Genomic DNA, 13,801 nt, shown 5'->3' with positions numbered 1-13,801 from the left:
CACACTCCCAATGAAAAAAGACATGTTGGTGTACTGATAATCACATGATTTGACAAAAAGCAAGCAAAATATAGTATGGATATTGGACGTGTCCTAGATGCTCCGGCAAACCGGAAAATTGGCTTGTCAAACAAATCGAAGCTAAAACATTCCATCAGGCTCTTTCTTTGTTTAATTGTGTGGATGCGTGTGTGTGTTTGGGTGTGTGTGTGTGTGTGTGTGTGTGTGAGAGTGAGATTTCATTGTCTCCCACTATGAAGCCAAATGGAGCTGTCACCCCATATTTAGGTTTCGACTATGTAACAGAACGTTGCAAAACAAAAAGCATGCAACATGTTGCATCAAAATCTATACGATATATTAAAATATAACTGATGGAGTGGATGATTTCATAGCCCCAAATTTTTATGTTTGTTGTTTAGTGTGTTGTTATATGTTGTTGTTCTTTTGGTCTCTGCGAAAGATAATGACTTCATTGTTATATTTCCTTACACCAAGTCAGTGTATCACCGTACCGCGATGGAAGTTCACAGGCGGATGTTCAATATACATCCTGTGGATGGAAAAAAACAGCCTGCCTGCATCGTCATATAGGGCCTATATACAGTGCTTTGTGCACGCTGCTAACATTTACAAGACAATAACATACTAGTAATGCAAATACACTTTTTGTGAAAGTATATCGCGACTGGACCCATTGAACGCATGAACAGGCCTATCACTTATCATCAAAACAAAGATGCTGAATCAGACATATAGGACATAAAGATTGACGAATGTTGAAGGAATGGTTGTTTGATGACAACTTGATAGGGTCGATGAGGCCATAATTAATACATAATTGTTTAGAATGGCCTTTATTCGTTCCGCAATATACACGTATCAGTTAAACCTGTCTTCGCAGCTACTTGTCTACAGCGTTCACCTGTCATAAATAGGGCCGCTGAAAACAATGCCCCTTGAAAAAAAAAAAAAAAAAAAAACTTGTTGAAGACCCTGTCTAAAGCGGCCACGTGTCTATAACGGTATACTTTTTTTCCGTCTCCCTTGTGTGGCCGCTATAGACAGGTTTGATACGGATACAAGGCACCCTACATTCACAGGTGACGGTTTTAGTTGTTTTTTTAAGCCAATAAATAGAAGAAAGGAACAGAATGTTCAACTGAGACGGCCTCTCGCAATCCGATCTTCCTCCGGCTTCAATATAAAATGCGCGTTACAGTCCTTTGCTCTATTTCAGGGTTGATGTGAAGCACAAGTCATTATGTTCAATGGCACATGTGCGCCATTTTATGGATTGCGTTTGTGAATTAATGTTTTCTTTCGTTTCATTATGTTTTTAATACTATATTTGTTTTCCCATATGTGTTCGTCGTGTGAGGTATGTGTTCGTTTGATTGACAACATTACGACTATTGCGTATCCGAAGTGACAATTCGCACCATGTTCAAATCACAACTTGTACGATAATGGATTGAGTGAAATTGGGGTGGGGGGGGGGGGGGGTTGTGGTGGTGGCAGATTATGTAGAGATTTCATTTGAAAAAAAAAAAACGGATCTGAAATAATATACAGTTAAGCTACAGATTTTCAGTGTGTGCTTTGTTTTAAAGAAGCAGTGATCGGTCATATAACCACATATATTTTAATAATGAATTCATATCTGCTTCTGATGTATTACATCATGAATGTTTCTCTTCCTATCTCGATCCATAACGATCAAAGCATTCCATTCACCTGCTAAACACTAATTAAGTTCCTAGAAATGTTGGGATTCGTACGTACAGCAGTGGATCCAGGAATTCTGTAAAGGGGGCGCAATTAATTATTTCTGGTGCCACTTCCGGGTTTCATTTCATTTTTTCTTTTTATTTCTTTTGTTTTTAACGAAAAGTAAAGGGGCGTGCGCCGGTTGCGCCCCCCCCCCCCCCCCGGATCCGCCACTGTATAGATAAGTACTTATAGGGCAAGCCCCGATTGATCCATCAGTGCATGTGCTCGCACTGTGGTTGTTAAGGGCAACTTTTGTGAACAAAGCATTCGTAGAATTTGAATACATTTATCGAAACGGTCTTTTAAAAATTCCTCCACAAGTCTCCCATTATCTGCACTCACATTCGGTTGGCCTAGACTGTATATGGAATACTTTCGCAGGTTATCGTTGTCTTCGCATAGCTGATACATGATTTGATGGGAAAGGGTTCTCGACCAATGCATGTTTTTCGTTTTTTTTTCTTTTTACTTTTCTGTATACTAAGACGATCACAGGAGCGTTTGCCGGATGATAGTAACTTGCTAGGTCGACCACTCTCTGCGTTTCATAAGTGTCAAATTAGTCCCCAACAATAGAAGAAGACTTGGTCCCAAAATGATATAAAGCAGTCCATCTAAAGACTATGCAAAATGATTGTGTAGTCTTGTTAATCCTGGTTTTGCAACTTCGTATTTGTCCATGGAATTATCAGAATGATAATCAGTTCTCAATTCCGTACTGTACAATGCATATTCCCATTTCACGCGATCAGGCACGTGTGGTACAGGGATCCTATCAAACATTAGGCAATGCAGTTAGTCTATTATAGGGTTCATTGATGAGTACTTGATGTAGCGTTATGCATTGATAAGCTCTATATTGTGATCAAGCACCCATTCCTTACAGCGAAATATATGATTAAGGGCTTATCTAATCGTTTTCAAGTAAAACAGTTAGCAACAGCTGGAACAACTTCAACAGATTATTCGCAATCTCATGTCATAATGTTTATAAGTTGTAAAGAAGTCCGTTCCTAAAGACTAATTCACATCTTACGCAATATGTACAGTTACGCTTTATACGGCTGTGAGCTGTACGGGCAACTTTTGGGAATCTCGTCTGTCATATCATTCGCGGCGTTCGCACTATCAATCCCGATATCGGCACCAACTAACGTTCTCTAAACAGCAATCACCAGCAGACAATTTATCTGAATTTACTGCTGCCATTGCCAGATATAAATCAATCATCATGAGCAAAGTTACAACTGGTAAGTTCTCTTATCCTTTGTATTTCGACTCAAAAGTGTAATGCATTAATAGGCGTGCCACCACCTTCGCTACACTGTACAGTCCCACCCACTCTCCATGTCGTTGGGTTTAAGTGAACGCAAGACTAAATGTGTAAACTGCATGGTGGTATGGGCGATGGTGTTATACTGTTATAATTTCAAAGCATGTTGTGTGGAAGTCGTAGAATACTTCCTACTTTATCGCCCTGATAAACTAGAAGTCAACATGTAGATAAACTTATATCACATAATGTATTTTAATTAAGTTGTTACCCGGCCCCGAGTCTGACCAGTAATGCTGACATTTCACATTTGATTGATTGACCAAAATTTGGCGAGATCGGTCTGTAAATTTATCTTTCTTGTCGTGGCCGTGGCTCGGGTGGTGGGACATGGGTGGGCCGCGGAGACTACATCTGGCTTCATGGAATTGGCGTAAATATTCTTCTAAGGGGAATGATAAATGCCAAATAAATTCAAATATTATAAAGAAGAACAATGAGTCCCCTCTTATACATACACCGATACTGAGCTCCCGAGGAGAGCCACTAACTAGGAACATTAGCCATAAATGTGAAAAAAAAAATTATAAAACTCCTCCAGACAGACAAACTTTTCTGTCTACTCTGACATCATCTAAGTGTTACATAATATGTTTAAACTGAACCTGATCGCAAAGCATTTGACAGTACAACTGAATGAATTGTAAATTTACAACTACAAATAAAATGCAAATAGAGCAAGGGAGCACCTGCCGTTAGTATTGTGATTGAGAAAGATGTCTTCACTTTGTCTGTGACATATACAAGGGGATCCCAACGCAGCACCGGCCAGCCAGGGGGAGGTGTACAGCACTTAAATGGCCGAAACACTGGTGATCCCTGGTGTGCTGCTGACGACCCATGGCATTTGCGGAGTTAACATCTTTCCGTTTATTTTCTTGCTTTTGAGACGCTTGGGAGAGGCCAGGTGACGACTGCGAATAGAGCAGTGACACCCCGGATAGGTGGGGCATCAGGGAAGGCTACCCTGATGGCTATGGCAAGCAAATAACCGGCCCCTCAGAGTTACCGGTTTTAAGTGTGGCCCATTTGCGGCGTAGGGCTGTGCGCCAGGGCTGAGGGGTGGCAGTGGGAGGGGTTTTCACCCCTATTGGTGAGTGTGTGCCCACTTGACTGAAAGGCTACTCACCCGCCTCATCCGCTTTTTCGCATTGAGTCGTGCTGAATAAGAATCCATACTGGATTCTGAAAGGGCGGGTACTTTGACTCACGACAATGAACAAAGATCAAGAGGGTGTGTGTGCGGGATGCGGGAGGAGGTTCAAGGGGAAGAGAGGTGTGGCAGTTCACAGAGCAAGAACGAGCTGTGGAAGAGTGGCAGTAGGGCATGACTGCACCAGCAATGAGCTGGGTGAGACAGTGGGAGGTCCCAGTCAGGTTTCAGACCACAGAGCCGGAGACCCTCAGCATGCTCTACATGCTGTGTTTGAGCGGAAGGAGCCGATTGCATGGCCACCGGCGAGAAGTGAGAAGTGGGAGCTTTTTGACATCAAGCTTGCGGGAGTTTTGAAAGTGGAATTGGCTGGGAGTGTTGAAAAGAAGATGCGTATGTTTGAGGGGTTGTGTTATGGGGCTTGTGCAGAAGAGTTTGGGATAAAGCCTGTGGGTAGTGGAGGTGGGGGGAATGTGGAGGGGGATTTTGGAAAATCAGGGTCGAGGAGACAGCGGTTGATGGCCCAATTGAGGGCGGAGAAGAAGAGCTTGCGGCGTAGGTGGAGGCAGGCAGACGGAGAAAGGGCTAGTCTGAAGGGTTTGTATGAGGACCTGAAGAAGAGGTATGGGGATGTTAGGAGGGCCGAATATCAGTGTAGGAAGAGGAGGAGGAGGAGGAGGGAGAGGAGGGAGTTCTATAAGAATCCGCACAGGTTCACAAAGAGGTTGTTTGAGGAAGGGGTTTCAGGAAGTTTGGAGGTGTCGAAGGAAGAGCTCGAGAGGCATCTGAAGGCCACATACTGTGATGAGAGGAGAGAGGAGCCTTTTACTGGGGTGGCAGGGCTATTGAGGCCACAGGAGCCAGAGGTCAGTTTTGACTTGAGTGAGTTGAAGTTGTGGGAGGTTGAAGCCGTGGTTAAAAAGGCCCGAGCTGGCAGTGCAGCTGGGCAGAATGGCTTGTCCTACAAGCTGTTCAAGTACTGTCCTCGTGTCCGAAGGGTGCTGTGGCGGATCCTAAGGGTGCTATGGCGGGAGCGGATTGTTCCAGTCAGCTGGTGTGTGGCAGAAGGGGTATATATCCCAAAGGAGAGGGATGCCAAAGGCATTGGCCAGTTTAGACCGATTTCGCTTCTCAACGTGGATGGTAAGATCCTCTTTAGTGTCTTAGCAAGGCGGTTGTCAGGATTTGTCATGAAGAACAAGTTTGTGGACACCTCTATACAGAAGGCAGGGATACCAGGTTTCCCTGGGTGTACGGAGCATGTCCAGATGATTTGGGAGTCAATTCAGAGGTGCAAACGTGAGAAGGAGGATGTGGATGTCATCTGGTTGGATCTTGCAAATGCATATGGATCAGTTCCTCACAGGTATCTCAGCTTTGCTCTTGAGTTTTTCTGGGTCCCTAGGGTGATCCGGGAGATGGTGCAGAGCTACTACAGCCAGTTCAGGATGAGATTCACGACCCAGACTTACACAACAGAATGGCAAGCGCTAGAAATTGGCATCCCCATGGGGTGTCCATTCTCGCCGCTGCTGTTTGTCCTTGGGATGGAAGTGTTAACCCGATGTGTGGCCCCGAGAATTGAAGGGTTGATGCTGGCTGCAGATGTGGTTGTGCCGTCGATTAGGGCTTTCATGGATGATCTCACAATCGTGTCTGGCAACGAGACCCAGGTCAAAGATGGCCTCCATAGGTTGGAGGAGTTGGTGGCCTAGACACGGATGAAGTTCAAGGGAGGGAGGGAGGAGTGTGAGAAAAGGGGGTGGAGAGCGGAGGTGCATACTGTGGAGGTGGGGTGCAGGGGATATGCTGGTCGATCGGTAAGGATGTGGGTCAGAGGGATGGGAATAGGTGGTAGGGACGGGGAAAGGTGGATCAGGAGAATTTGTGGGGCAGCGGAGACAGGATCTGCATGGATAGTAGGGAAGGCTTGGGGGGGTGGTGGGAATAGGGGGGTGTAGAGAGAGTGTTTCGGGAGTGAGGAGAGGTGATTGATGCCAAGCTTTTTCTTTTCTGTCTTGTTTTGTGATGTTTTGTTTTGTTTTGTTTTGTTTTTTGTTTTTCTCTTTGAAATGCCATGGGGGTGCTGTCAAGGGGATCCCAACGCAGCACCGGCCAGCCAGGGGGAGGTGTACAGCACTTAAATGGCCGAAACACTGGTGATCCCTGGTGTGCTGCTGACGACCCATGGCATTTGCGGAGTTAACATCTTTCCGTTTATTTTCTCATGTATAATTAATGTATGTGTGCTCTCTGACAGTGACCCATGGCATAATAAAAGTTTGTCTAAAACAGAAGGTCAAAATAGGCAGAATTCACATCAAGATGTAATAATTTGTGTTTTATTCATAAGAATTACGATGGCAGCTGCAGCTGTCATGCATTACTACACTGTACCTACTTGATTTTATGAGAAGTGAATGCTGTAAGGATTTGATTAGTAATGCAGATTAGCCAGTACCATTTGTAACATGGAGACTCTGATCTTGCCTGAGTTGACCTTGAAAATTCAGATTCTAGTGAGTGTACAGATATTTGAAAATTGTTATCATTAAAGATGATGTGCAGTCACAAAGAAATGTCACTTTATAGTTGGGTCTTTGTAGTACCAGTACGGTTATCGTTATTGTTTAACTTTTCTTGAGTCATTCTTTTGTAACTCCAGTGATTCATGTGATAATAATTGCAGTTCTTGCACTTCTTACCTTAAAGACATCATAATATTGTGTTTGTTTGTCTGTCTTTTGAATTGAAACTCATCACCCTCAGTTTCACTCGTTGAGAGCAATGCACGACCAAGTGGAGTAGTTCTGGTCCATTCCGAACGAACAAACACACCAGAGGATCCAACAGACCTTGTAGACCTGGCTCGACAAGTTCAAAAGGTCAGCTCAATTGTGATGCAATAATAAGGGGAACATCATCCAGTCATTCCCAGCCCCTACAATATGATTCTTGTGATAGGATGTGTTCTGGCAGTGCTGTACAGATCAGACGCCATGTTTGTTATTTTATCGTGTTTAAATGAGTTCAGTCTGAATGAGTATTTTCACCGTGAAATGATGTTAGCTCTGTTTCACAGAAAATCGATTCCTCAAAATATACCACACTATGCTATTAGAATCACACAGATAACTGATTTCACACTGATTGAGACCAACCAATTTGATTTTTTTTTTAAAATTAGAAATACATGTCGATTTTTTTACTTTGAAGAAAGAATCCACTTGTATTTGTCTCTACATGATGAGAAGAATTATAGTCAAAAGAATGGTAAGAGAATAGCCTACACACTCTCAATTTGATGCAGTTATCTAGTTTCTATCAAGGTAGAATGGATTATGCAAACTTAAGTACCATTTTTAAAGGTACCAGTATTACGGGTGCTACAAGTTGATATCAAAAGTTATGTTGGTACTCCATTGACAGGAACATTACTTTTGATGAGAAGTCACAAATGTGCTTCGTTGCAATTATTGGTTGCATATCACTCTCCTGACCAAGAATACAGAGTACATATAGTTTGTTTTTAGATAGAAGGAAAACATACTGCAATTCAGGAAAATAAGAGAGTATATGTGACTTGCCATGAAGTGCAATTATTCCAATCACGAAATAATTTTTAAAGAAGTTCTGCAGTTCTAGGCCCATTTAAGCTCAAAGAATGCTTCTCGTTATTTCGTCATTACAGTACAGTTGATTTTATTAAGCAAAGGAACAAAGAGACCGATACTGAATGTTTTCACTTCCTCACAGGCAGATGAATTCGTGCGAGCCAACGCGGGAAACAGGCTGATGACGATAGCCGATCAGATTCGCCATCTCCAGGAGCAAGCCAAGAAGGTGTTGGAGGAGGCTAAACGCGATGCTGATCTCCACCACGCCGCCTGCAACATCAAGAAACGCCCCGGTCACAAGTACTTCCTGTATGAAAGAGAATCAGGGCAGAAGTATTTCTCCATCCTGTCACCCGAGGTTAGTATGGCACTCAGTAGTGCTCTTGATATCTTGTTGCATACTTGTAGCAAAACTTTGACTGTCAACCAAGAGCAAGGTATTGAATTTCTGCATTATAAGTTTCTGGAGCGATTTAGATACCTTTTTTTTTGTTTTCTTCTTTTGTTTTGTTAACAATCCAGAATTTGTAGAGCGTGATTGCCATTGTTACACAAAACTGGCAAAATTGATGACAGTAGGCCCTACTTAGCAGCATCAACAATTACTTGATAAAAATGATAACAGTGTTAGTGAGCATGTACAGTAGGGACATATACTGTAAAACATGATATATTCGCGGCATGAATTTTTCGCGAATTGGAGTCGACGGCCTTTTTTGCGGCATGAAATTTTTGCGAACTGCCACTGGCATTCAATGCATGTAGTGTAGACAAGAACTTTCGCGTGCATTTTAATTTCGCGAATCTTGGCGCTCGTGAAATTCGCGAAATTAAAATGCACGCGAAAATTCCTCGTTTTACAGTATACTATGTTTTTTGTGCTACATTTGTATATAAGCACTGTTTATTATTATTATCATTATTATTATTATTATTATTATTATTATTATTATTATTATTATTATTATTATTATTATTATCATCATCATCTTCATTATTATCATTTGTCATGAGGTCCCTGGTTCAATCCCTCTGTCTGTAGCAGTTGTGCCACCAGGCATTGCCTTGTAATTTTGAGGGGATTAATAGCTGCCCCTGGTAGTTGCTTGTACAAGCATTTATCCCTTCCCTAGTGGTCACATAAAGCAAATCAATACATAAATGTGGATTTTGATAAAATTCACCTCCCTACCTTAATCTTATTAACCATCGGTAGTCAGAGATCATGGTGAAACACATTGACCACAGATTTGAGTTCCTAGTTCTTCAGTTTTATTTTTCTACATCAGGTGTTAGCGTTCACAAGTAGCAAATCCAGGAATTTCGTTTCCTCTTGGATAGCAATTCTCAAAAGAAACTGATACACTCCAATGCTCTATGTATGTATGGCAAACATAGAATAAGGTATCACATTTTATCTGGGATTATCAGTGGTGGATCTAGGCGGGGGCGCACCAGATGTGCGCCCCACCTTCCCCCCCCCCCCTTATTTTTTTTTTTTTAACAAAAGAAATTTAAGAAAATGGGGTGTGCATGCACCCCCATTAATTTTGTAAAGGTGCCCCCTCTTTACAGAAATTCTGGATCCACCCCTGATTTATATGTATTTCACAGAAAAAAAAAAAATGGATCCATATTACAGATATATGTATGTGGGGTGATCATGGAGCACCGTGCAGATATGATACAATGTATCTTACTTGAAACTAATCAGCTCATGTATCTCAGTGTTCAGTGTCTACATTTAAAAGCCTTGTGCTACTATTTGCATTCTCACAGGAGTGGGGAAGCACCTGTCCACACATATACTGTGGATGCTACAAGCTGGAGTACGACATGTCGTGGACACCGGAAGAAGACATCAAACAGCGCGGGGAGGACATCGCCATCATTGACAAGCTGCTGGCGAGCCAGACGGCCATCACGTACGACCCGAAGCCGAACTTTGAGGGCATCATCCCCCAGGTGCACAAGACATCTCAGGGGGCCAGAGTCACGGAGCACATGGATGAGACACAGTGAAAGGAGGACCATGCTATCCTTGGATGCCTTCCCTGTCACCATGGTAACATGTCACATCCGGCTGCTGCATCATGCCAGCATGCTTTGCTTTGCTGGGCATCTGGAGAATGCTGTGCGATATTTATATCTGGACTTAAGCTGAGAGGGGCAATGTTCTTCCGAGATCCAAATTGTGGAATCCATATGGGTCTAGTGAAAGCAACGACATCCAAACCAAACAGATTCTAATGCCCCAATTTCTCAAGTACTGTGATGTGCAAGATGCTGGAGATTAATCTTTATAATAGAATACGTTATAAAACCATGAACAATTTTGCAATGTATACATGTACATGTTGTAATTTAAGATGATAATTTAGATGTATTTCTTTGTAAAATGATTGGGAACATGAAGATTTTCGAAGTATTGTGTTTAAAATGATGGATGGCCATCCCACACATATTCTTCCCATTTATCATTACTGGTATAAAAATAGTGAATGGTCAGAAGTGCGGTGGAATAAGATATTGCATGAGCTGAAAGGTGGGACGTTCTATCTTTTCCTCGTTGAATAGTGCACCTCATCTTTCACCAAGTGCGAAATCTTATTCCATTTCATGAATAAAGACCGTACACTATTTACTCTTCACAACACCTCGGATGTCAACAGATGTGGTCCACCCTGATTCCTGAATTTAGTTCAGAAATGGCAACCATTTTTTTATGCCTCCGCCACAAAGTGTCGCCGGAGACATTATTTTTTCTTGGAAGGCGACTGGGTGGCACAGTAGTCGGTCATACGCAAAAGCAATCGGTTGGAGTTTGCAAGTATAAAATGAGTGGCTGAATGGGCACTTGTAACTGATTGAGTGCACGCATCATAGGTGTGATTATTATTATGACATCAAGGGCATGCAGTGGTGCATAATCTACGAGTTGATCATGAGTTTAACACAGAAGTCAATGTGAATTGATGACGTCAGTCGTGCGCTATCCATTTTTGCTCGAACAAAACTGTATGGCTCAACTATGACAACGTGCAATGGTACGTGTAACTGCATGTCACGTGATGAGCAATCAACAATTCAGATAGCTACGTACATTGTAGGTGTTGTATAATTCTTTATAATTTTATGCAAGATAGACCTTTGCTGCCCTGATTTTCTTTTGATGCTAACAGTAGCTTCCATCTTGTACTGGTGTACTACCTTTTGACTACACAATCTCCTTCCTAAAGTCACAAGAGATTGGTTGGAATGATGTCAAAACCATCAAAAAAAAAAAAAAAAAAAAGAACGAGCTTATCCAGGTCCGGTTCTTATCTAAGTATTAAAAAGAACATTGAAGAGCTCAAATAAATCTAGTTTAACTAAAGCATATACAGTGTAGGGTCAATAGCTTCTAATTTTGTGATTAAACTGAAGTAACAATATTTTAGTTTTCCATACATGGAAATAAGAATTGTATATATATGCAATTTTTTGTGACTAACAAAATGTAACAAATAAGGAGAGGATGACATGCGGGTCTACAAATGCGATATCTTTATTATAATGGTGTTGAATGCAACATTGTAGGAGGAATCTGGGTTAGAGTTAGATTCATTCATACCCAGTTATGGATGTTTTGTACCTGTGTAAATAATGCCCACACATAGGCCTATTTTTTGTAAGAAACAAATGTTCATTTACAAATATTTGAATGAAATAATGTTAAAATTGTAGATGACTGGTTTGTGAACCTTACCTGCACAGATACAATCTTCTGCACCATACATGCATATCGTAGGCCGAATATGAAGTACATTGTACCAGTAGTCTTTACATCATATCCCCCTTTGCAACATGTCTCCCCCCCCCCCCCCCCCAACATGTGGATTCGATTGAGGAAATGAAAAACTTGCTTTGACTGTCACATGCTCTTAAAGGGGCATTCCAGACGATATTCATTATTTCTCGTGCATTCTTATGGTGAGGCTACCATGTCATCATCCTTGTTCATTGCAATTTGTTGTAAATTTTGAAAACATTTTTATTTTTCATACTAATCGTTATAAATCCTGAAACTCTGTACTCAGTATAACTTATTTATAGTTGTTCAAATGTAAAAATCTGAAAATCTTCTTTACCATGATTGCACAGAACATTCAAAGGTGTGTGCATGAACATTAATATACTTTTACATATCAAGTGTAGGCTGTCACATGCCTCATTGAAGCAGGTGTCTGAATATTATGTAGTACTTTTAGGCTGCGTTTATCTAACCTGAGAGAGAATCACGTTTCAAAACGCGTTTGGAACGGTGGTTGCAAACATGGTTTGACACACGATTCTCGCGGAGCCGCGTTTATCTAACCATCATACAATCGCGATTCGAGTGGTGTCACTGCGCAGCAGCTGCTGCTTTGCGCCGTTTGACCCGGGAAGTAAAGGTCAACTGCATAACACCAAACATTCCTCTTCCTGAGCAGTCACACACAAATAATGGGCAGAGAGCACAACCGGAAACAGCTGGGATTTGACCTTGAGATATAAATTGCGTTTATCTACTCACAGAACCGCGATCGTGGTCTTAAACGTGTTTCAAAACGCCCTTTGAAAGGCGTTTCAAAACGGCGTTTATAAACGCGTTTGAAAACACGGTGACATTTATCTAACCCCTGAAAATGCCTCAAACGCGTTTAGGATCTTGATTCTGCCTCAGATTTTTTTAGATAAACGCAGCCTTAGTTATCCGAGCAGGCAAGAAGTGATTCTAGGATCAAACATCCCTACCTCTACATATAGCTCCACCAATGCTAATTGTTTCTTTGTTACTTGCAGTATTTTATACAGTGTTGTGCCAAAATACTTCAGGTTTCATGGAAAATTACTTTTTTCCCAAATTAAATTATGTACTACACATACATGTATATTTACCTATGGGAGAAAAGGTAAATACATATAGTTTTTCCTTTAAAAAAAAAAAGAAAATGCCTTTTCGTCCCCCCAGATACGGCAGTGCTAGTAAACAAGTATAGCATCCCTCTAGATCTACATGTATCTGTTGATGGTGATGTTGCTTCTTGTTGTAGGACTTACCACATATTGATTTGTATATCCTGCCATACTTCAAATACCTTATATCGATTGTTCCTATGGAATAATTGCATAGTCAAGAGTGAAATATCAGAGCAGTTGTCTTACATGGAAATGCGTGTGTATGTTTTATTTCCTGTTGGTTTGTTTCTATTGTGTTTGTGTGTCTGTGTGTGTGTGTGTGTACATGTATGTGTGCTAGTGTACACCAATGTATTGTGTATTTGCATAGCATTGCAAATTGTACTTGCTGATGATATGTACATTGTACTACATAATATGCGTGATGATTGCACTGTACATACATGTATAAATTACAAAAGCATGAGCTTGTACCTAATTAAAATCTTATTGTTCATGTACAAACAGTCTGTACAGTTGTTTCATGAAATGTAAGGAATTAAATACATGCATACAAGTAATCAGACGTGAGTCGTACACATAATATCTATTATCATAATAATATCCTGATTTGTCCACCAGTGAAGTGATATCTGTGAAATTTCATGGGTTACTTGAATGGAGAAGATTTTGAAATGTGGTAGTGATTATGCACAGACATGTGACCAAACAATAATAATTCATGTGCACACATACTTTTCGTCGCTTTGGTGATAAGACCTTGAATCTGCAATTTTGGTGAAAATGACTTTTTTGGATTTATGGTCAAATAATGGATTGAGTGATGTCCTGTCCAAATCCCAACTGTCTTACACCAAAAATGAGGCCACCACAGCATGTCAAAGGAAAGGCTATCCCATTCGCAATAGTGCTTTGGCCGCCATGTTTTTTGGCTCTCCTGAACGTTTGACATTTTGTAGATACAAGGTCTTATCGCCCCAGCAA

At 41.3% G+C, this 13,801-nt stretch overlaps 1 protein-coding gene across 1 annotated transcript; it reads left to right on the top strand.

Moving 5' to 3' along the window:
• The first annotated feature begins 3,004 nt into the window (after positions 1–3,004).
• Positions 3,005–9,898, top strand: LOC139714921 (uncharacterized protein C1orf50 homolog). Its single transcript, XM_071626568.1, has 4 exons — positions 3,005–3,023; positions 7,029–7,144; positions 8,016–8,234; positions 9,656–9,898. The coding sequence occupies exons 1-4, from the start codon at positions 3,005–3,007 to the stop codon at positions 9,896–9,898; spliced, it is 597 nt and encodes a 198-aa protein (XP_071482669.1).
• The last annotated feature ends 3,903 nt before the right edge of the window (positions 9,899–13,801 follow it).

The sequence above is a fragment of the Diadema antillarum genome, unplaced genomic scaffold (assembly GCF_040938485.1).
Source record: "Diadema antillarum isolate AM-2024a unplaced genomic scaffold, OU_Dant_1.0 seq00002529_RagTag, whole genome shotgun sequence".
Lineage (NCBI taxonomy): Eukaryota > Metazoa > Echinodermata > Echinoidea > Diadematoida > Diadematidae > Diadema > Diadema antillarum.
This window is presented reverse-complemented; position numbering and strand designations above follow the sequence as displayed.

What these genes read in the sequence shown, in the direction of transcription:
- LOC139714921 (XM_071626568.1), top strand. An exon ending in TGGCTCGACAAGTTCAAAAG is followed by an intron (nt 7,145 to 8,015) that starts GTCAGCTCAATT and finishes ACTTCCTCACAG; the next exon opens with GCAGATGAATTCGTGCGAGC. An exon ending in TCTCCATCCTGTCACCCGAG is followed by an intron (nt 8,235 to 9,655) that starts GTTAGTATGGCA and finishes GCATTCTCACAG; the next exon opens with GAGTGGGGAAGCACCTGTCC.